The sequence below is a fragment of the Neophocaena asiaeorientalis genome, unplaced genomic scaffold, assembly GCF_003031525.2.
Source record: "Neophocaena asiaeorientalis asiaeorientalis breed wild unplaced genomic scaffold, Neophocaena_asiaeorientalis_V1.1 scaffold57, whole genome shotgun sequence".
Taxonomy (NCBI): Eukaryota; Metazoa; Chordata; class Mammalia; order Artiodactyla; family Phocoenidae; genus Neophocaena; species Neophocaena asiaeorientalis.
Window position 1 is genome coordinate 3,410,044 of NW_020172731.1, and position 19,983 is coordinate 3,430,026.

General features: G+C 36.8%; 1 protein-coding gene across 1 annotated transcript in view; it reads right to left on the bottom strand.

Annotated features, from left to right (window-relative positions):
• HCN1 (hyperpolarization activated cyclic nucleotide gated potassium channel 1) overlaps positions 1-19,983 on the bottom strand; it is a 369,296-nt gene that overhangs the window by 59,547 nt on the left and 289,766 nt on the right. Inside the window, exon 5 of the mRNA XM_024740359.1 lies at positions 14,120-14,266. Within this exon, the coding sequence (XP_024596127.1) occupies positions 14,120-14,266 (147 nt within the window). The remainder of the gene's footprint in view (positions 1-14,119; positions 14,267-19,983) is intronic.

The following is a 19,983-nucleotide window of genomic DNA, read 5'->3' on the forward strand; positions in this document are numbered from 1 at the left end:
ACTATCACATTAATGATGTTTTATATTGATTACATGTTGAAATTATATGTTGAATATATTTAGTTAAAATTTATCATACTTAATTTCACATATTTTTTAATTTTTAAAATGTAATTACTAGAAAATTTAAAATTACACATGCAATGTGATTCACATTGCATTTATACTGGACAGAGAGTACTACTGCAAAAGAAACATGATGCAAAATGTGAGGGGATATGGAAAGCAGAATGCAGTTTTGGATTTTTAAAAAATCTTCATGTTAAATATATTATTTATTGACGAATCCAACAAAACAAACATAATTTTTTGTATAATTTTTTGATATTTATTTATACTTTGAAGAGAGAGGTGAAACAGAATGTGAAACTTTCATAGAAGACTAAAATGAGGTTTTGTTTGACTCTTGGAAAGATTAGATTTAGATACTAAGACTTCTAAGAAGAGTAGATCAACACCTGGAAATTGCAACCAGTTTTTTAAGCAATCTCACTGAAAAGCTCTAAGGAAGTCATCTCCAATCATTACCTTTAAGACCACTACATGAAGTTTGTGAGGCAATAAATAAATAAAATTTAAAAATCCATATCGGCTTCTGAACAGTCCTTAGTGTCCTAGGAGAGGGCACGTCTGAAATGACTGCTGGAGTGTCCAACACAGAGCGGGCTGCATAGAAAATGCCCAGAGTGTGGTAAAGTTTGGCTTTGTGGGCATGATGTAGAACCATTCTTGGGAAATAACAGAACATACTTAGGATTAGACTGTGGGACCTCGCCCTTATCATGGCTCTCAGGATGACAGAGTCAATAAGGGGGAAAAAAATGGCTTTGATGACTTGCCAAAGATGGCATTCTCCTCCCTGAATGTATTTATGATATTTTTCTAAGTTATAGTTTGCCGGGCTCCCATCCAGATCCAGAGAATCTGAATCTAAATCTTCAGGGGATATGAAAAAAACCTCTGTTTTTAAAAACACATTTCAAGTCATAAGCAGTCAGATGTGGAAACCACGGTTCCTAAAATAAAGAAGTATCTGAAAGTTTACATCTAGCTGAGGAAAGAAGATATATATGTATATATTCAGTATAAGATAATTGTAAAAAAGTAAAATAAACATGGGTTAGACTCTCTCTCTCTCTTTCTCTCCAGTGTGCGAGTGTGTGTGTGTGTGTGTGTGTGTGTTTGTGTGTGTGTTTATCTGAGCTTAGTCCCTGATACCAAAACTAATTGACTCAGGGCCTGTAGAAAGTAACTCATACTCTTCAAATCTTAATCTTTTCGCCTGTAAAATGGAGATAACACTAGCAACTCTGTCATAGATAATTGTGATGATTAAATTAAATAACACAAGGAAAGCATTTAAGTTCACTAAATGTTATCTATTATTTACCATTATAAGTACAGTTGTATTATAAACCAATATCTGTTAAAATCAAATGAATGGTAAAGACTACATATTCTACAAAATTTCAAAGAAACAAGACTTCAGGGTAATTTGGTAAGAAAATATTAGGTCAGATTTTTTTAAAAAGGCTGAGTGGGAACTGGTTATTAAAGCCCAAAGTCAAGGTAGGTGCAGGGGTTCAGAAGTTAAAAATGACAAGATAGTGTTAGGGCATAGTCAGTGAAATTCCCTTTTGGCCAAACTCAAGGAATAAAATATAGGATTGTTATAATGAAACAGCCCTAATGATAAAATAAATTTGGAAGGTGAATTGTAAATTAAATACACATTCTATTTTTTTAAAGGAAGCACATGGGGGAAATTTTTAAAAAATTCCCTCAGCATTTCCAACTGGCTTATATTGATCTGGTGGTTTGTCTTCTAACTTGCAAGATAGTTGCATATATCAGTAAATTAGCCCATACAAATCTTAACGCTTGAAAATGTTTTAAACATTTTTCCAAACATTGACTAACAAGTTATGTACCTGCTTCAATTTCTTAAACTCAAAGCATTTCCCTTGATTTCTGTGTTCCCATTAGGGAGAATTTATGTTGAGCTGTTTCTCTAGTTGGGATAATGTCTTATTTTTTTTAAAGAAAACATTTAACTCTCTTTATAACTCCTAAGTAATTTGAATATAAAAAATGTGTAATAAAATTCAAAAGTAAGAAATACTTACCTTTAATATTTATTTTGGGGAAGTTAAAGGAGTTAGAGATAAGATAGTGAAGATTGAGGAATTAATATAGTGTGCCTCAATTTTAGTTTATTGTAGTTTTCCATCTCATTAAACAAGAAAGAGTAATCAATTTTTGTATTCACAAATTGTATTTTTAAAAATCTTTAAAAACAAAATGAAAATACACACATCCCTCGATATATATAAAAGAAAAAAATCTCTACATTTTCATCACCTTAATGAAGGTAATTTAATATGTTTATGTATTCTTTTAATATAATCTCTTATTCACCTTAACATAGTTGTAATCATAATATACATTCAATATTTGTTTCTTTTCCCCCCACATTTATAACATAAAATATTTTCGATTTTGATATATGATCCTCATTGCCATTCTTTTTAATGGCCACACAATATTCCATCTTGTGTTAATCATAGTTATATTAAGAAAAATCCAATAGAGATAGAGAGAAAAATAGTCTGAAATGGCCTCTTAAATATTGGCAAGCTTTAATATTTTTCGCGATTTCTTATTTTGAAACTCAGCTGTAGCATTAGTTGCTAGATTCATAGTCTCTTCAAATTATGAATTAAAAGGTAATTAGCCTAAAATCTCTGCATATAGAAATGGCAAATTATGATTAAGTGGCTTAAGTGAAATCTGCCTGCTTGTAAAGGACAGACCAAAACAGGATGGATTTTGAGAGATACAGATTCAAAAATTTAAATGTTTTCTGTAGTTACAGCTATCACATCCATCTAATTTGGTTTTGAGATATTAAATCACAAAATCATGAATGCAAACGAAGCTTGAAATTAATTTGGTCTTAGCATACTCCTACTGTTTTGCCTTCCTAGAATATAGGAACATGTTACTCTGTTAGGTATCATGCAGGATGTCAGCAGATGACATGAAATTCTCTTAGCATTCACTAAATTTGATTGTACATGAAAGAAAACATGTAGAAACAGACCAAAAAAGCCTAAATCAAAAAACTGTATATTGACAATGACAGTGTTCATTAGTGACTTAGTATCTCTGCCCCACTTTGGAATCCCAGGTTTGAAGCTCACTTAGGATTTGTGTAAACACCAGCAGAGGGGCTTCCCTGGTGGCGCAGTGGTTGAGAGTCCGCCTGCCGATGTAGGGGACACGGGTTCGTGCCCTGGTCTGGGAAGATCCCACATGCCGCAGAGCGGCTGGGCCCGTGAGCCACGGCCGCTGAGCCTGTGCGTCCGGAGCCTGTGCTCCGCAGCGGGAGAGGCCACAACAGTGAGAGGCCCACATACCGCAAAACAAACAAACAAACAAAAACCACCAGCAGAGTGCAGCTCCAGTGGCCTGCAAACTGTAAACAAGGTGTAAGAGTGATTTGCAGAATAGGAATGAAGCCTACTTGACAGGGTATAAACAGATTAATTTGGACTGTCAAATACAGCAAATATATCAAACAGCTAAACTAAAAAAATATTATTAAAACAGGACCAGCAGATAGTACAGTGAGTTGGAAGACAATTCTGAGAGGTGATTTGGAGAATTTGATAAAAACCTGTATTTGAAATTTTATAATAGAATCCACATAAATTCCTTTTCATCATTAACAGGTCAGCAATAGAAATAACCCCTGCATAACAGTATGTGTACATGTGCGATGGACACGAGGAAATCACGCCACACCCTAAAACCAGGCAGTCATTCTAAGATGCATTAAACATTCATTTATCTGTCACATTAGTTAGATTTGTATGGAGCACTGCATGTGCTGACAAGCATTATGGGCTGAACTGTGATGCCTCAAAATTCATATGCTGAAGCCTTAACCCCCAGTACCTCAGAATGTGCCTGAATTTGGAGACAGAACCTTCAAAGAGGGGATGAAGTTAAAATGAAGCTGTTAGGGTGGGCCCTAATCCAATCTGAGTGCTATCCTTATAAAAAGAGGAAGTTGGGCACACAAAAAGAAAGGTGGCCGTCTGCAAGCCAAGGAAAGAGGCCTCAGAAGAATCCAAACCTGTCAACATCTTGATCTTGGGCTTCAAGCCCCCAGAAGTGTGAGAAAATAAATTTCTGTAGTTTAAGCCACTGTGGTTTTGTGATAACAGCCCTAGCAAATTAACATAGCAAGTTAGGCTGGACAAAGTGTGGCAGGAAAGATGAAGCTGACCCTCTGAGTATCTGTCAGGACATAGCAGCACCTCAGCTCTGAAAGTAAGGCGGTGGCAGGAGTAAGATATATGAGCCAGCTAGGCTCGCTCTGAGGAGGTGTGGAACACAATGCACACACTGCAACAACTTCTGAGCTCTTCAGTCTGGGGTGAAATAAAATAAAATAAAAAATTTAGTTACATGAAAAAAGGATTTTGCTTTATTTTTGTATTGAGTGTGAAGTATCATGGGCATTTAGTTGACAAGAGTTACAGGCAGATGAAAATGGCTTTAGAGTCAGGACTGGAGTTATAAGACTGGGTGCTCTTTTACAAGATTTTTTTAGATTTTTATAAAATATATACAGCAATATTTATAGTTTTAACCATTCCCAAGTGTACAATTCACAAGAATATTCACAATGTTGTATTACTATCACCATTATCTATCTCTACCTAGAACATTTTCATCGATCTCGACAAAAGTTCTGTAGCCTTTAAACTATAACTCCCCCCTTCTCCTTCCTCTCAAAACTTTGATAACTCCTATTCACTCTCTGTTGTTATGAATTTGCCTATTTCAGGGCCCGCATAAGTACAATTATGCAATATTATCATAGGACTAATTTTTGAAGTCCTAGAAATAAACGTTGCCTCCCAGAAAAATATTGGGTGAGGGGGGAAGTAGTGAAGCAATGTTAGGAAAAATCAAGGAAAAGGCCCAATAATGTGGTTCTTGTTCAATGACACAAACTGTCTTCTCCCTGACCCTTCTGGTTTCCCTGATTCCCTATTCTCCACATTCTCCCCAGCACTTGTTATATCTTGTCCTTTGATAACAGGTGTGAGGTGCTATCTCACTGTGGTTTTGACTTGCATTTCTCTAATGATCAGTTAAATTGAGCACCTTTCCATATATCTGCTGGCCATTTGAATGTCTTTTTTGGAATAAAAAAGTCTATTCAGGTCCTTTGCCCTTTTATAAATGGACTATTTGTTTTCTTGCTATTGAGTTATGTGAGTTGCTTATGTATTTTGAATGTTAACCTCTTATCAGATGTGCGGATTGCAAATATTTTCTCCCGTTCCACAGGTTGTCTTTTTATTGTGTTGATCATTTCTTTCATACTGCAGAAGCTTCTTAGTTTGACGTAGTCCCACTTATTCGTTTTTTTGTTTTATTGCTTGTGCTTTGGGTATCAGACCCAAAAAATCATTGTCAAGACCCATGTTAAGAAGCTTTTTCCCTACGCTTTCTTCTAGGAGTTTTATGATTTCAGGACCATACATTCGTCTTTAATCCATTTTGAATTTTAGTGTGTAATCTCTGATTTTCTCTGGCAATTAATCATATGTGACTTCCTACATTTCTTGTACTTTTAGTAAGGTATTTTAACTTTTTCTTCATAGTTCTTTTCATGTATTTCCATCTTGACTCTACAAGCACACAGTAAGCACTGTCAGACTGGAAACCACATTTTATAATTTACCTTTCCACACTTAAATCAATATCTTGCACACGTTAAGAAATCAATAAATGTTTTTTGCCTGTTTGTTTTCTAGAAACAAGGGATGCAGGGGGAAAGCTCTAGACCAAAAGAGAGAAAAGTCCCAATTTCTTTGCTTGGTCATGTAACCAAGATCAGGCCACTTACATAAATTTCCTAGCCTTTGGTTACTGTGCCTCTTATATGTGTATATGATAATTTATAAGATCCCTGTAGAGCTTTGCAATACTATGATTCTAGCTTATTTTAATTAATCTGAACTAAAGACATTTTTAGGAGACATTTAAAAAACCAACAAGCATGTACTTTAAAAAAATTATTCAGAATTGTACTAAATAAATATGCATGCAAATTATGATTTCTTCCCTAACAGTGTTTTCCACAAATTAAAGGTCAGAAGGACAGTATTATACTCTCAGCCCGATTCATGTTCTGTGAAAATGAAATATACTGACACCCTATATTCTACTGGGACACTGATCTGTACCTATTTTCAGTCCATGGCTCTTCACACTCCATTGTTTAAAAATAGATCAGTTCTGAATTTTGGAGACAGACATAGAAGGGCATTAACCTCTTTCTCGATTGTTAAGTTTACATTTTGCTGTAATCGAATCAGTATAAATCTGATCATGATAAAAATAGACCTTCTTACTGTGTACACATTCCAACAGGCTCTCATAAGCAGAGGGGTATGGCTCACTGAATTTTTCTAATTAGTTTCTAGTTTTAAATATACTCCTCCTTTTATTAAAGCGTCATCTGTTTCTAATCCTAACATTTCAATGCCAAGTTTTGATGCTAAGACACTGTCTCCAGAAGGCTGGCTATTAAAATGGAGGAAGGGCTTATTAGCAGATTGTTTGAATAAATTCCCAAAGAAATGAGACATATGATAAGGCTAGACTCGTTGACCCTCTGGTGTATGGCCTAACACCCTCTGAATGACCCACTCATAGCACTTACCCACAGTTATCATTGCTGATTAAATTTCTGTCTCTGACTAAGTTGTAAGAGCCATGAGGGCTGGAACTATCTTTGATTCTTCACTGAATCATAGGTATAACAAGAATCAAATTTTACTCTGTACTTACTATATGCCAGACACTTTCAAACTTTTAATATTTTTTTCTCATTTAATTTAAAAACAACTCTGTGAGGTACTTATCATTATTCATGTTTAAAGATGAGGAAAGTGAAATATGTACAAGTTATGAAATAGCCCGAAGTTGTACAGATACTAAGTTGTGGGGCTGCATTTAAGTGAGGTTGGTGGCACTATGGAGAACAGTGTAGAGGTTCCTTAAAAAACTAAAAATAGAACTACCGTATGATCCAGCAATGCCACTCCTGGGCATATACCCAGAGAAAACCGTACTTCGAAAAGATACATGCACCCCAATGTTCATTGCAGCACTATTTACAATAGACAAGACATGGAAGCAACCTAAACGTCCTTTGACAAAGGAATGAGTAAACAAGATGTGATACGTATATACAATGGAATAGTACTCAGCCATTAAAAAGGATGAAATAATGCCATTTGCAGCAACATGCATGGATCCAGAGATTATTATACTGAATGAAGTAAGCAGACAAAGACAAATATCATATGACATTGTTTAAATGTGAAGTCTAAAAAGAAGGATACAGATGAACTTATTTATAAAACAGAAATAGATCCACAGACATAGAAAATAAACTTATGGTTACAAGAGGGGAAAGGGGGGGAGGGATAAATTAGGAGTTTGGGGTTAACATATACACACTACTATATATAAAATAGATTATTAACAAGGACCTACTGTATAGTACAGGAAACTCTACTAAAATAATAAGCTATATGGGAAAAGAATCTGAAAAAGAATAGTTACAGTATCTGTATATGTATAACTAAATCACTTTGCTATACACCTGCAACTAACACAACATTGTAAATCAACTATACTCCAATATAAAATAAAAATTGGAAAAAAATGAGATTGGTGGAACTGGAGCCAAAGAAATGAGACATATGATAAGGCTAGACTTGGTGTCCTTTTGATTTACCCATGATGCTTCATAGTTCCTCCATAGTAGGTTTTCACTCATGATTTGAAAGTATACATATAAATATTCATGGCACTGAGAATATCATAAGGGCAATTTAAACTATTCAGAGCAATGAAACTGAAGGCTTCTGAGCAGCCAGGGGAAAACAGGAGCATATTTTAAGTGGATGGAAGGAGAAGGAAAGGAGGGAAAGCCAGGGCAGGTAACAACTGGGAGGGAGAGGAGGTTTCTAGAGATCACTGAAGTCCATCTTTGCAGACTCAGAATTTTAATTAGACACAGTCACAGAGCAACTAGAGAGTGAAGATTCTAGATGATAGATAATGGATGCATCACATAATAGTGGCTCTAATTTAAAATGCCAAGTTTCTGAGTACCATCATAAGTATTTTTCTCAGAAAACTGTCGTTGTTCCTTTACTTTCTGGTCCATGTATATTAGTTCACAGTGAAACGAAGATAATTTTTTAAGATGACTTTATAATCACTTCTCAGAATGCTGATAATGCCAGTGGGGTCAGTGCTCGGGTCAAATGGTCTAGTCCGAGGATGAAGAACACACAGATTTATCTGCCACACTGAATCTTCTACATCTTGAGGTGGCTCACTACTTAGATTTGGACAGGGGATCCAGCAACTTTTGTTTTATGAGCCACCGACAATATGCTAGGCACAGCTGGCATAGCAATGTAAGAAAAATAGTATTTATTTTCTATCTATCCCATGGATATTACTATAGAGATTGGACAAAACATTTACATACTTCTTATAACGGTACTCTATTGGAATATTCCCCCACCCCCCAGGTTTACTCTGCAATAAATCACTAATGTTTATAAACCTTGAGAAAGTTTAAAAGAAAATTTAAAAAACCACATGCAAAATAGGTCCTTCTGGCTTACAGTGTATATATCAAAACAAAATCACAGAGGAATCTAAAGATGCCAGCATCCTTTTGTTATATATTAGAAACCATATTCTCCATAGTACAATCTAAAGTGATACTAAGAAAGTTCTGTGGCCACAGTACTTCATAGTTCTGGGCATCACTTTTCTTATGCATGCCAGCATCTCTGTTGTGTCTACAAAATGCTCTCTCCAAGCCCTAATAATCAATGATTCTTTGAGATCCTTTTTTAGTTTGCTTTTGTTTATTTATCCAATAACTAGTTATTAAATATGTACTATCTAGGGAGTAGAGCTATCACGGAAATTAAGAAAGACAAAGTCCTTGCTTTCTTGGATCCCGAGTTCCAAGAATGGAGAATTAACACATAAATAAAAAGGGACAACAAGGCAACAGAGTGATCTGTACACAACAACAAGGATGATGTGATAGAGAATGACTGCAAGGAAATTAATCTAGATGAACTTCTCACGGAAGGCCCCAGGTAACATTTGTACTGAGATTTGAACAATGAGTCAGGTATTTGTTGAAGGCTTTTCAGTAATTTGTCTCAAATTTACGAAAAAGATAAATCACCTAATTTCTGCACAGAAATGCTTTCAATAAGGTCGTGCTTTCAAAATATCTACTAGCTGAACGAATTTGCATATGCATGGTATGAGTTTTTGGTAAGAGCTTTCAAAGGTCACACAAATGATATTCTTCCTGCCATTTTACATCTTAGAGATTCTTCATATTTAAAAATATTCAAACACATTGAGAAGTCTGGGGAATAAACTGGATATAGCATAATATAGATTTAATTGATTATGAGTAATTGATTATAGATTTAATTGATTATGAGTAAATAATTTTCATTTTCATAAGCATTGCATTTTACTTTCTTTCTATATTTTAAAGCAATGGGTTTTTTGCATAAGTTTTTTAGAATCTGAAGTTTGACCTGCCCTTCACTTTTGTACATTCCTGAGTACCCAGACTTGTGTTAGCAGAAATCACTGCTCTTAAGTATATATTAGCACCTCAAACTATGCAAAATACTTTCTTAAAAATGAGCCTTCTGGACAATGAGGCATTTTAAGTTAAAAGTCTTGTTAAAATATAAGATGGTTGTTGGCTCCAACTTGAATATATGATTAGCAATTATATGTGGTGTATGTGCACACAATGCAAGTCTTACATTTTTACCTTTTATTATAAAATACATATCAAATAATCTAGCTTTCCCTTTCTAAGTATCCTAGTTTCATTCATTTTATATTTATTGTAGCAATCATTCAGTGTCTTCTATTGTGTGCCTTCAAAGTGCCAGGCACTTTGTGGACACTAGAGGCACAACAGGGACCAAAATACATCTTTGCACAGATTAATGCCTCATCTTCTAAATTGGAAGACAGCTTTTGAAAGGTGGAATGATGTATTTTACTACTTTTAAAACATTTCTTGTGATCTACCACTATGACCTGAATATAGCAGGTATATAAGACTACAATTTAATAGGGAGCAAGACATATTTCCCACTGTTCTTACTGAACTTTTCTGCATAAAACATGTCTGGCTTTTTTACATCTAGGTTTCATTTTGAATAATGACTTGTTATCTCTCTGCCAATGTCTTTGCTTACTTTCCTATTCTACTCTTCCTGTTCCTCTGAAGTCTTAATTCACATTAAATTTAGGCTTTTGTGTGACTCTGATGCCCGAAGAGCAACAGCTGAAGAGCAGATGAACAAACGGAGAACACTGTTTTCACCTTTTTAAGGTGTTAAGTGTTTGAGCATTTCATGCTTCTACTGCTAGGGTCTCTAATTTTATTAAGTAGCCATGATTCTTACCCTGTTTTTCACTCATAATTCTGTTAAAGACCATTCACCCAATAAATATTTAATGAGCTCCTATCAAATACTTAGTCATTAGAGATACAGAGATATTATGGCATGGTCTCTATCCTCAAGAAGCTCACAGTCTTGAAAGAGACAGTAAACTGACAAATGAAAATGCAGTGATAGACAATGGTCGGGGAAAACGTATGAAGGTTCTGCCTGGTAAGACTGTTTGATGGAAAGCTGAAGGTAAGCTGGGTAGAAAGGATTGAAGATAGAGAGGGTAGCATGAAGAAAGGCAAAGACGCAATCAGCAACATTTCTCCCCACCCCGCCAGGAAATTATCAACAATTTTCTGTTGATGAAGCATGAATGTAAAGAAATGAAGATGGAGGCAGACCATGGAGCATCTCAGGTGCCATGTCAAGCAGCTTGAACTTTTTCCTGAAGGGGATAGGAGGTCATGGTTAGGCTCTGAGAAGAAAGTAATGTCAAACTAGTTTTGTATATCAATCAATATGGTAGCCCTGAGATGGGATGTATTTGAGCTAATTGACATCAAAGGCAGGAAGAAAAGCGGTGAGTGCACTTCAGAAGTTGAGGTAAAAGATGCTGAGACCCTGAACTATGGCATTTGCAAATATAAGGAAAAAATTAGTCTAACTTAATGACAGAATAGTTGTAGGAATTGAGGAAATTGGAGGTATGTCTATTGATGGCTTTAAGGGGATAAAAATGAAAAGTGGAATTTTTTCCACTGAAGATCAGAGTAAAAGTATGGCAAGATAAAGCAGTTAATAATATACACACGATTAAGAACATTTTCTTGTTATCCTGGTTTTACATTACATTGAGCATTTTTAGCAGGGAGGAATGCTTCCCGTTTAAGCATGCAGCTTCTTAGGGTTCATTTTTATGTTCACTTTTTCTATTGGCTTTCTGCATTCCCTCAATGACATTTTATGCTAGAATCCTTACTTTTCTGCTTCTTTGAAATAAATTTTTAGTTTTACTGTGTCCTCCTGCCTATTGATCCATCTTAATCCCTGGTACTGTCTCTTCAATTACCTTTGTCTCCATACTATGGTCTGTCCTACCCTGCCTTTGAATCCCACCAGGACCTTTAGAACCCAACTTGGTTCTAGTGTCCTGAACTTCTGCCTCTTAGTGAAAGGAATTTGGATTTAAAATAAATTCTGTAATCCTACAGAGAGATAAAGCAAAGCATACTGATAGATTATTTTTTTAAATGATACATTACTTTTTTTTAACATCTTTATTGGAGTATAATTGTTTTACAATGGTGTGTTAGTTTCTGCTTTATAAAAAAGTGAATCTGCTATACATATATCCCCATATCTCCTCCCTCTTGCGTCTCCCTCCCACACTCCCTATCCCAACCTCCTAGGTGGTCACAAAACACCAAGCTGATCTCCCTGTGCTATGCGACTGCTTCCCACTAGCTATCTATTTTACATTTGGTAGTGTAAAAAATACAAAGTTTTGACTCTATTTCTCAAAGCAAAAATATCTGTACATTCTTATTTGATTGAGGACTCTAGAGAAAATAAGCTAATCAATAGCAGATATTTAGCTCCTTCTCTTTCCAAAACTCTTAACTGATGTCTTAAGGCTTAAAAAAATACAAATAACTTTTAACGGATGCAGATACTTAGGGATAGTTATAAATGGTAAAGATGTTAGTTGAAATAGAAATATTTATTGACTCTTTAACATATGCTACATGTAGTAGGAATTTCAAGAAAAATTTAAAATATAGATTAAATGGTCTTTGCTCTTAAAGAACTTTCAAGACAAAAGTGGAGGAAACTAATGTGGAAAAATTGTGATAATAAACAAAATGGAAAGTAGCACACAAGCATTATGGACTCAGTGCACTGGGGGTTAGGGAAAGAGAGACCAGATCTAGTCTGGACAATCAAAGGAGGTATAAATAAAGAAATATTATTTATTACCTTTGCCAACAGATGAGAAACATCTGGAAAATGTACGATGCAAGTTGAGAAATTAGAATTGGTTTTTCAAAACAGTAAGTTGCACAATTTGGCTACAGGCCACTTTGGAACGTGTATGGCAATAGGGAAAAATAAAGCTGGAAATTCAGCAAGGATCAGAGCATAGAAGGGCTAGAATATGAGCCTAAGGAGGCTATAGTTGATTTAATTTGTAATGTAAAGACTGAACATTTCTGAGCAGAGACATGACTAGCTCTTACACATAAAAGAAGATTAATCTGGCATTGCTGCTTTAAATGGTAGTTAGAGAAAGCAGACCAAAGGTTGGAAGGTAAACTAAGGGGATACTGCAAATAGTCCATGTGAGAGGAATTAGGTTAGGGTAAGGGACTTGGGAAAGGAGACAAGGGCATAGGTGTAAGATATGTTGTCACAGTGAATTGACAGCATTTGGTAATCGACTGGATGTGCAAAGAAAGATTTTTTAAAAAGACAAAAATTTTACATTCCAAATGACTCGAAAGAATAACTAAAATATTTACAGAGAGAGAGAAAGAGACTTCAAAGGATAAATGGTTTAGTGATGGAAGATAATGACTAACACATAGCCTACTATACATACATGGCAAGGGGATATCATGTAGCTTTTAAGAAAACAGGTTATGGCAAGAACTTGGAGCTCAAATTTATAGAACTGCAGAGATGAAATAAATATGAGAATAAAACTCAGAAATTCAAAATGAAAAGCCAATGGCTCAGTAATGGCTTAGTGTTAAAGAAGCTCCCAAAAGAGGTTCAGGATATGTGTTTTATTGAGTTTAAAGGAATCACCAATGGCTCAAAGACAAAGGATTTGAAGATTAAATGTTCACTTATAATTTTCAAGGAAACAATTTTGGTAAAGAAGTAGAGATTGAACCACAATGCAATAATTATAAAGTAATCTTTCGAGAAGGTTGGTAGTAAAAGAATGGAGAAAGAGAAAGACAGTGTAAGAAACACAAACACTCAAGAGAATGTTCCTTTGATCTAGGGGTGACCTGTACATTCTAGTGGGCAGAGGGAAGACTTCAAGGGAGGAATGGAAAGGAGATGCAAGGCAAAGAGGTGGTTATTGACGTTGCCAAGTGTTTTAGTGAGGTAACAGGAAATGAATTACTCACAACCGGTCAGGTCAGTCTGTGATCAGGGTCCAGGAGATGAACAAGGAAAATGAAGATAGGAGGAAAGTAGAAATCAAAAAGAAGTTAACGAAACAGTTTGGTGAGCATGAGATGAGAGAGTGGAAAACTGGGAAGATATGGACAATGGGGACACAAGAAGGGACTTTCTAACTAGGGATACAGAAAATAAAATGATATCCTGAGAATCATAATAAGAACACTTTCCAGTCTTTTTTTAACGTAAGTGCCTGTAAATGGGAGAACATAAGGGCAAATAAGGGCAAGAAACAAGATGTTTTAACATTAAATTAAAATTTTTCTTTTAAGTAGTGTCAAAACATGGAATTGAGGACTTCCCAGGAAAGGAGAAAGTAAACAATGGTCATGCACACAGAGACTGAGGACTATAAATCTTACCTCTCGCAGAGGATCATTGAGTTCATTGAGAATATTTTCCTCATCAAAGATTTTGCCTTGGTATCTGTGTTCATAGTAATCATGTATCTTCTGACGCATATCAGCTGGTAACTTATGGAATGACATGTATTGTTCCACTTGCTTATACTGTAAGGAAAGGAAAAACGGAAATTAGAAAACATTGTTAGGCTGTATGAGAAACCGTCGTGTTACTTTGTTGTGCTATATTCAATAGTAACAGTAACAAAAAGAAGAAATCCTTTAAGGGGAAGGAAATAATGTACTAGGTTGTAATATACCTACTCTGTGTGACAGACTGTAGAAAGCATTTGTTTAGGTGAACATTTCCTGTAAAGACCTGAGATGTTATAGAGAGGAAGCATGGAAGGAGCTCAGAGGTAACTGGGTACAGCCCCAGAAAAGCCAGTGATGAGGCAAGAAAACAAAATGTGATGCTACTTTTTGGATTTTTTTTTGAGCTGAGTTCTAAAAGAAGTATGAAGTTGCTGTTTAACTCTTCATTTGGAGAAAGAATCCCATAACTTTGGATAGTACAAAAGGTCTTATCTTAGACCTTTATAGCAAAAGATCAGACCTGATTAACAATTGAATCTGGAGGCAGAAAGCTTAGCAGCTATTTGCAAGTCATAGATACTCAAGCAACACGTGCCCTATAAATTAAGAGACTGTGCCAGGCTTCAATTTAGGAAGCAGAAAAATATCAGAATGAGACTAGATCCACATAATTTTATAGCTGAAACTTAGACATTTAATTTCATTTAAACAAGTAGTACTTAAACTTGATTGTTTATAAAACTTGAGGTGAGGCTGTCTTTTGGGAATGCAGATTTGCATTCTTTTTTTTTTTTTTTTTGCGGTACGCAGGCCTCTCACTGTTGTGGTCTCTCCTGTTTCGGAGCACAGGCTCCGGACACGCAGGCTCAGCGGCCATGGCTCACGGGCCCAGCCGCTCCGTGGCATGTGGGATCTTCCTGGACCGGGGCACGAACCCGTGTCTCCTGCATCGGCAGGCGGACTCTCAACCACTGTGCCACCAGGGAAACCCCCAGATTTGCATTCTTAACTCCAGATATTGATTCCGTTGAGGTACCTGCCTTTGTAAATTTACATACATACTCATATACATATACATATACATACGCACTTAAAAAAATCCCTGCAAATCAAACAGGAACATAGAAGCATGGAGATTACTTGGAAGCTTATTAGAAGAGAATTTCAGGCTTTACCTCAGAGCTGTGAAATCAGAATCTGCATCTTAAGAAAGATCCCCAGACGATTCACACACATTTAAGGTTGAGAAATATTCCCTCGATGTTTCAAATGCAGGTGGTCATAAGACTATACTTTGAAAAAATCAGTTAGACCCCCAAAATTAGTTTCATTGTATGGATCATAAAACTGAGTACAAATAAAAAGGTAGGTAATAAAACTGGATGAAGATACTGGAATAAAAATCTTTGCTTAAACACAACACATTTGACATATTATCTATGAAAATTTTTTTTCAAATCTTTTCCTGATAACAGAGCTCAGACTAGAAGATCTAGGTGACTGGACTCCTTGACCATAATTACCATAATTACAACTGGTAATTGATAATACATATATCTAATGGGAAACAGCATCCCATTGTATTGTATTTCTTCAAATTTTTTACATAATTTCCTTACACATAACATTCATATTTTTGGACATTCCCTTTTAGAGTTTAGTATTCTCAAAGGAAATACAACTTTGTCATGAGATTCCTTTATTTGGTCACCAGACTGTTCCCTGAAGTATTTAAAGCCTGCAGGCCTGCATATATATATCTCTGAAGCAACTTGATTATGATTTAGGCATTCTGAATTTAGGCACCAATGCTGTCACTGTCATTGTGTGTAAGTGGCTTCTAGTATACACTTGAGAAGGACTGGGTTAATTTTTCCTGAAGAAGTCAGAATCTGTATGCTAACCTTGGTAGCCCACCCTTAGCTAGAGACCTCAGATTCAGCCTGCTGGGGTTTTTTTTGCGGTACGCGGGCCTCTGACTGTTGTGGCCTCTCCCGTTGCGGAGCACAGGCTCCGGACGCGCAGGCTCAGCGGCCATGGCTCACGGGCCCAGCCGCTCCGCGGCATGTGGGATCCTCCCAGACCCGGGCACAAACCCGTGTCCCCTGTATCGGCAGGCGGACTCTCAACCACTGCACCACCAGGGAAGCCCAGATTCAGCCTGCTTTGACCCCTCATGCAGGTGGTCCAAAGGAAAGACACTTCAGTGGCCCTTTCTACAAGAAACTTTATTTTTTAGAGACATCTTTGTATCTGATTTTTACTCTTAGCCAAGAAGAGGGCAGTGGGATATTTGAGGTACTGTTTAGATTCTGAAACTCCACTGGAGATCCACAGGCTAACTTCTGCACTAATGATTTGCAAATAGCCTGCTTGGTTTGACTAGTTTGGATGGACTATTTAAAGAGCTACTGAGAGCTTTGTTGGTGAGCTCTCCCCAAAGCAAGACTCCTTGCACAGATCTTGGTGGTTCAGGCCAGTGAGTCAGCATGCTCCAGGGTCCCAGAGAGTGAACCCACAGGGAGGGTGCTGGGGAAAGGCCCTCGGGCCTCTGATGCTTGTTGGCATTCTCTTTCTCTGTTGCACTGACCTTTGCCTTTAAACGAAAGCCTCATATGAGTATAATCTATGGAGTCTGGTGAGCTCTATCAAACATCCGAACTTGGGAAAACAATAAAACAACTTTAGACAACAGGGCTGTCACTTACGGCATTGATGAAAGTCCTTTCAGTTCTGGCCAAATAAAGGATTCAGTGTTCTTCAAAACCAGTAGGTATCAAGTAATCTCTGCTCACTTTTCTCAATAGAGTGCTTGCCCAAACACTGCTTGGGGGGGTGAGAATCTTTTTTTTTTTTTTTTTTTAAGGCTCCGGACGCGCAGGCCCAGTGGCCATGGCTCACGGGCCTAGCCGCTCTGCGGCATGTGGGATCTTCCCGAACCGGGGCACGAACCCGTGTCCCCTGCATCGGCAGGCGGACTCTCAACCACTGCACCACCAGGGAAGTCCCAAGAATCTTTAACTTTAACTGGCATACTGAAGCTCTAGATTTCTCCCTTTTTTTGCATGTATCTCAGGGTTATGGGAGACAACATTAAAACTAAGTAGCATTTTAATCATTTTGGGGAAATCTGTGCCTGTGTTTGAGGGAGAGTAGGGGAAAGAAAAGAAATTCAGTTTCTGACAAGTTAAGTTTAAGATGCCCATGGCACATCCTAATGCTTATATGTAGGTCAGGCACTTAGAAGAGAAAATATACGCATAGCCAATGACTAAGGGATCACTAAGGATGCGTCAAGTGAAGACATAAAAAGACAAAAAGTGGAACCTATATTTTAAAAGCAGTTGAGTCATGGAGTTTGACAAGTTAAGGGAACTCACATTAGCCAGCACGATGTAAGAGCAGGACCAGAAAAGCTAGATGAGCAAAATCCAAAGAAGGATAAAGTTTCAATGGGGAGGGGGCCACTCAAAAGCAAAGATGCAAATACAATTCTTTCTTGAATATATAAAATCAAAAATTCATTGTATCAGATTTAAAAGACTATAAAACAAGTACCATTTAAAATTCTAAGGTACTATTACTTTTTAAATGTTCTCTTCAATTAAAATTTTATATCTATATCTATATAATGCATGTACATGATATTTTAGGGGTTCAGAACAGGCTTTTTCAAGATGTGACACTTTGGCACGTGGGTTATTATGTGCTAAAGGCAGTGGAGACCCTACAGGCTCAAGAGTAACTACTGTCTCTCCCTTAACTACTTAGGATAATTTAAATTGGGGATTTTTCCCAGAAAAAGGGTTATTACCAAAGATACATTTTATCTAAGTGGTCCCATCTGTATGGCAGGACAAACATCTAATTACCCAACAACTGCTCTTCTTTTTATCATCCTATGAATTATCCTCCTGTTTCTGAGAGCTCCGGGTCCCTCTCCCATTCCTTAGCCCAGGATGGCATATATACCTTATTTTACCTCTTTGTCTCTGAACCTCTCCTGTATGTGGGGTCTCTGACCCTATCAAGTATGTGGGATTCATGTACATTTGAGAAATAAAATTTGATTTTCACCTGTAACTGGCTCATGTCAATTTAATTCTTAGACTGGACAGAAGAACCTAGAAGGATAGAGGAAAGTTTTCTTCCGCTTTGACAATATTAAAAATGTGCCCTAATAGAGTAATTATAACAAATGGCAACATTCCATTGTCAAACCCACCAGTCTCACTTCTCCCGTGTCACCATTTTTATTTATTTATTTTGTTTGTTTGTTTTTTGCGGTACGTGGGCCTCTCACTGCTGTGGCCTCTCCCGTCGCGGAGCACAGGCTCCGGACGCACAGGCCCAGCGGCCATGGCCCACGGGCCCAGCCGCTCCGCGGCACGTGGGATCCCCCCGGACCGGGGCACGAACCCACGTTCCCTGCATCGGCAGGCGGACTCTCAACCACTGCGCCACCAGGGAAGCCCCTGTCACCATTTTTAAAAAGGTGTTTAGTTGGTATCACCAAGCAATATGCTTCTGTCTCTGTTTCTTATATGGATTAATAATAGGCATCATTTATTGACTTTTTGCCATGACAAAGTGGTTTAACTACTTACAGTTCCCTGTATCTTCTCACCCCCTTTCTCATGCTGTACCTGTGTCACTAGTGCTAATTGTTCCCTTGATCTCCTTTGTAACTTTACATAATCTATTTATACTTTTATTTCTTGTTCAGAGAACTCTAGACACATTTACCACATGAAAGTAACAAACTCCCTCCTTCACTCCTACTTTCTAACTTCTGTCATCTCTACTTTTATAATAGAAAGGTGGATTATAATTTTGTACCCGTAATTAAACCTACCAAACCCATAAAGTGTTTACATTACTTTGACCATGTATCATGATGCCAAGTGGAACATTTGATGACATTTCCTTTTGTTTCATGGAGTTTTAATGATTTTCATTTCTTGCATAATTAGCTCTTATTTTAATTTCATTTTTTTTTTCCAGCCTTCTCATCCTACCCAATATTTGTTGAGTTTTCTTTAGAGATTTTTCTGTAGGATTTCTCTTTACAACATCCCTGGTTGAGTTCACTATTCTTAGACCCTATGTTTTTCCTTTGATTTAGTTATTCATGTTGCTGGAACCAATCCCTAAGTAAACAACTAAGAAATACTGAGTGGGATATAGTTTTTTGGAACCATTTCTTCTCTGAAAATGTCTCTGTTAAACTCAAAGTTGATTGATAACCTGACTGCATACAGAATTCTAGGTTGAAGTCTAGTTGGATACTGAGCCTTTGGATAATTGATGCACTTTGCTGGATATGGTCCATGTTTCTCATCACTTATTTCGTATATTCTTTCCCTGCATTTCCCCCTACATTTCCCTAGATTTCCCACATTTTCTCTACATTCCCCAATATTTCCTGAAGTTCTTTGAACTCATTTTAATTCCAAATATCTTTTCAATTCTTTGAGCTTTTATCTTCATAATTTTATTGCATTCAGTTTAGAAATATATTAATACATGAAGTTAAAAAGTAATTTTAAGGCATCCTTTTATTCCTGAAAAATCTGGGATGTCACAATACAGGGGAATTGAAAAGTATCCACTGGATTTAGGTTCAGTAAAATTTTTGGTGTCTTTGCACTCAGTGCTTTCATTGGATCGTGTGTGTACATCAGAAGTGGGGGCAATTCAAAACAGTTTGCAAATGTTTAGAAGTAAGAAGTGAAAATGGAAACAGCAAATGTAACCGTCTCTCTGACGCACTCTAGTTGAAAGCACAG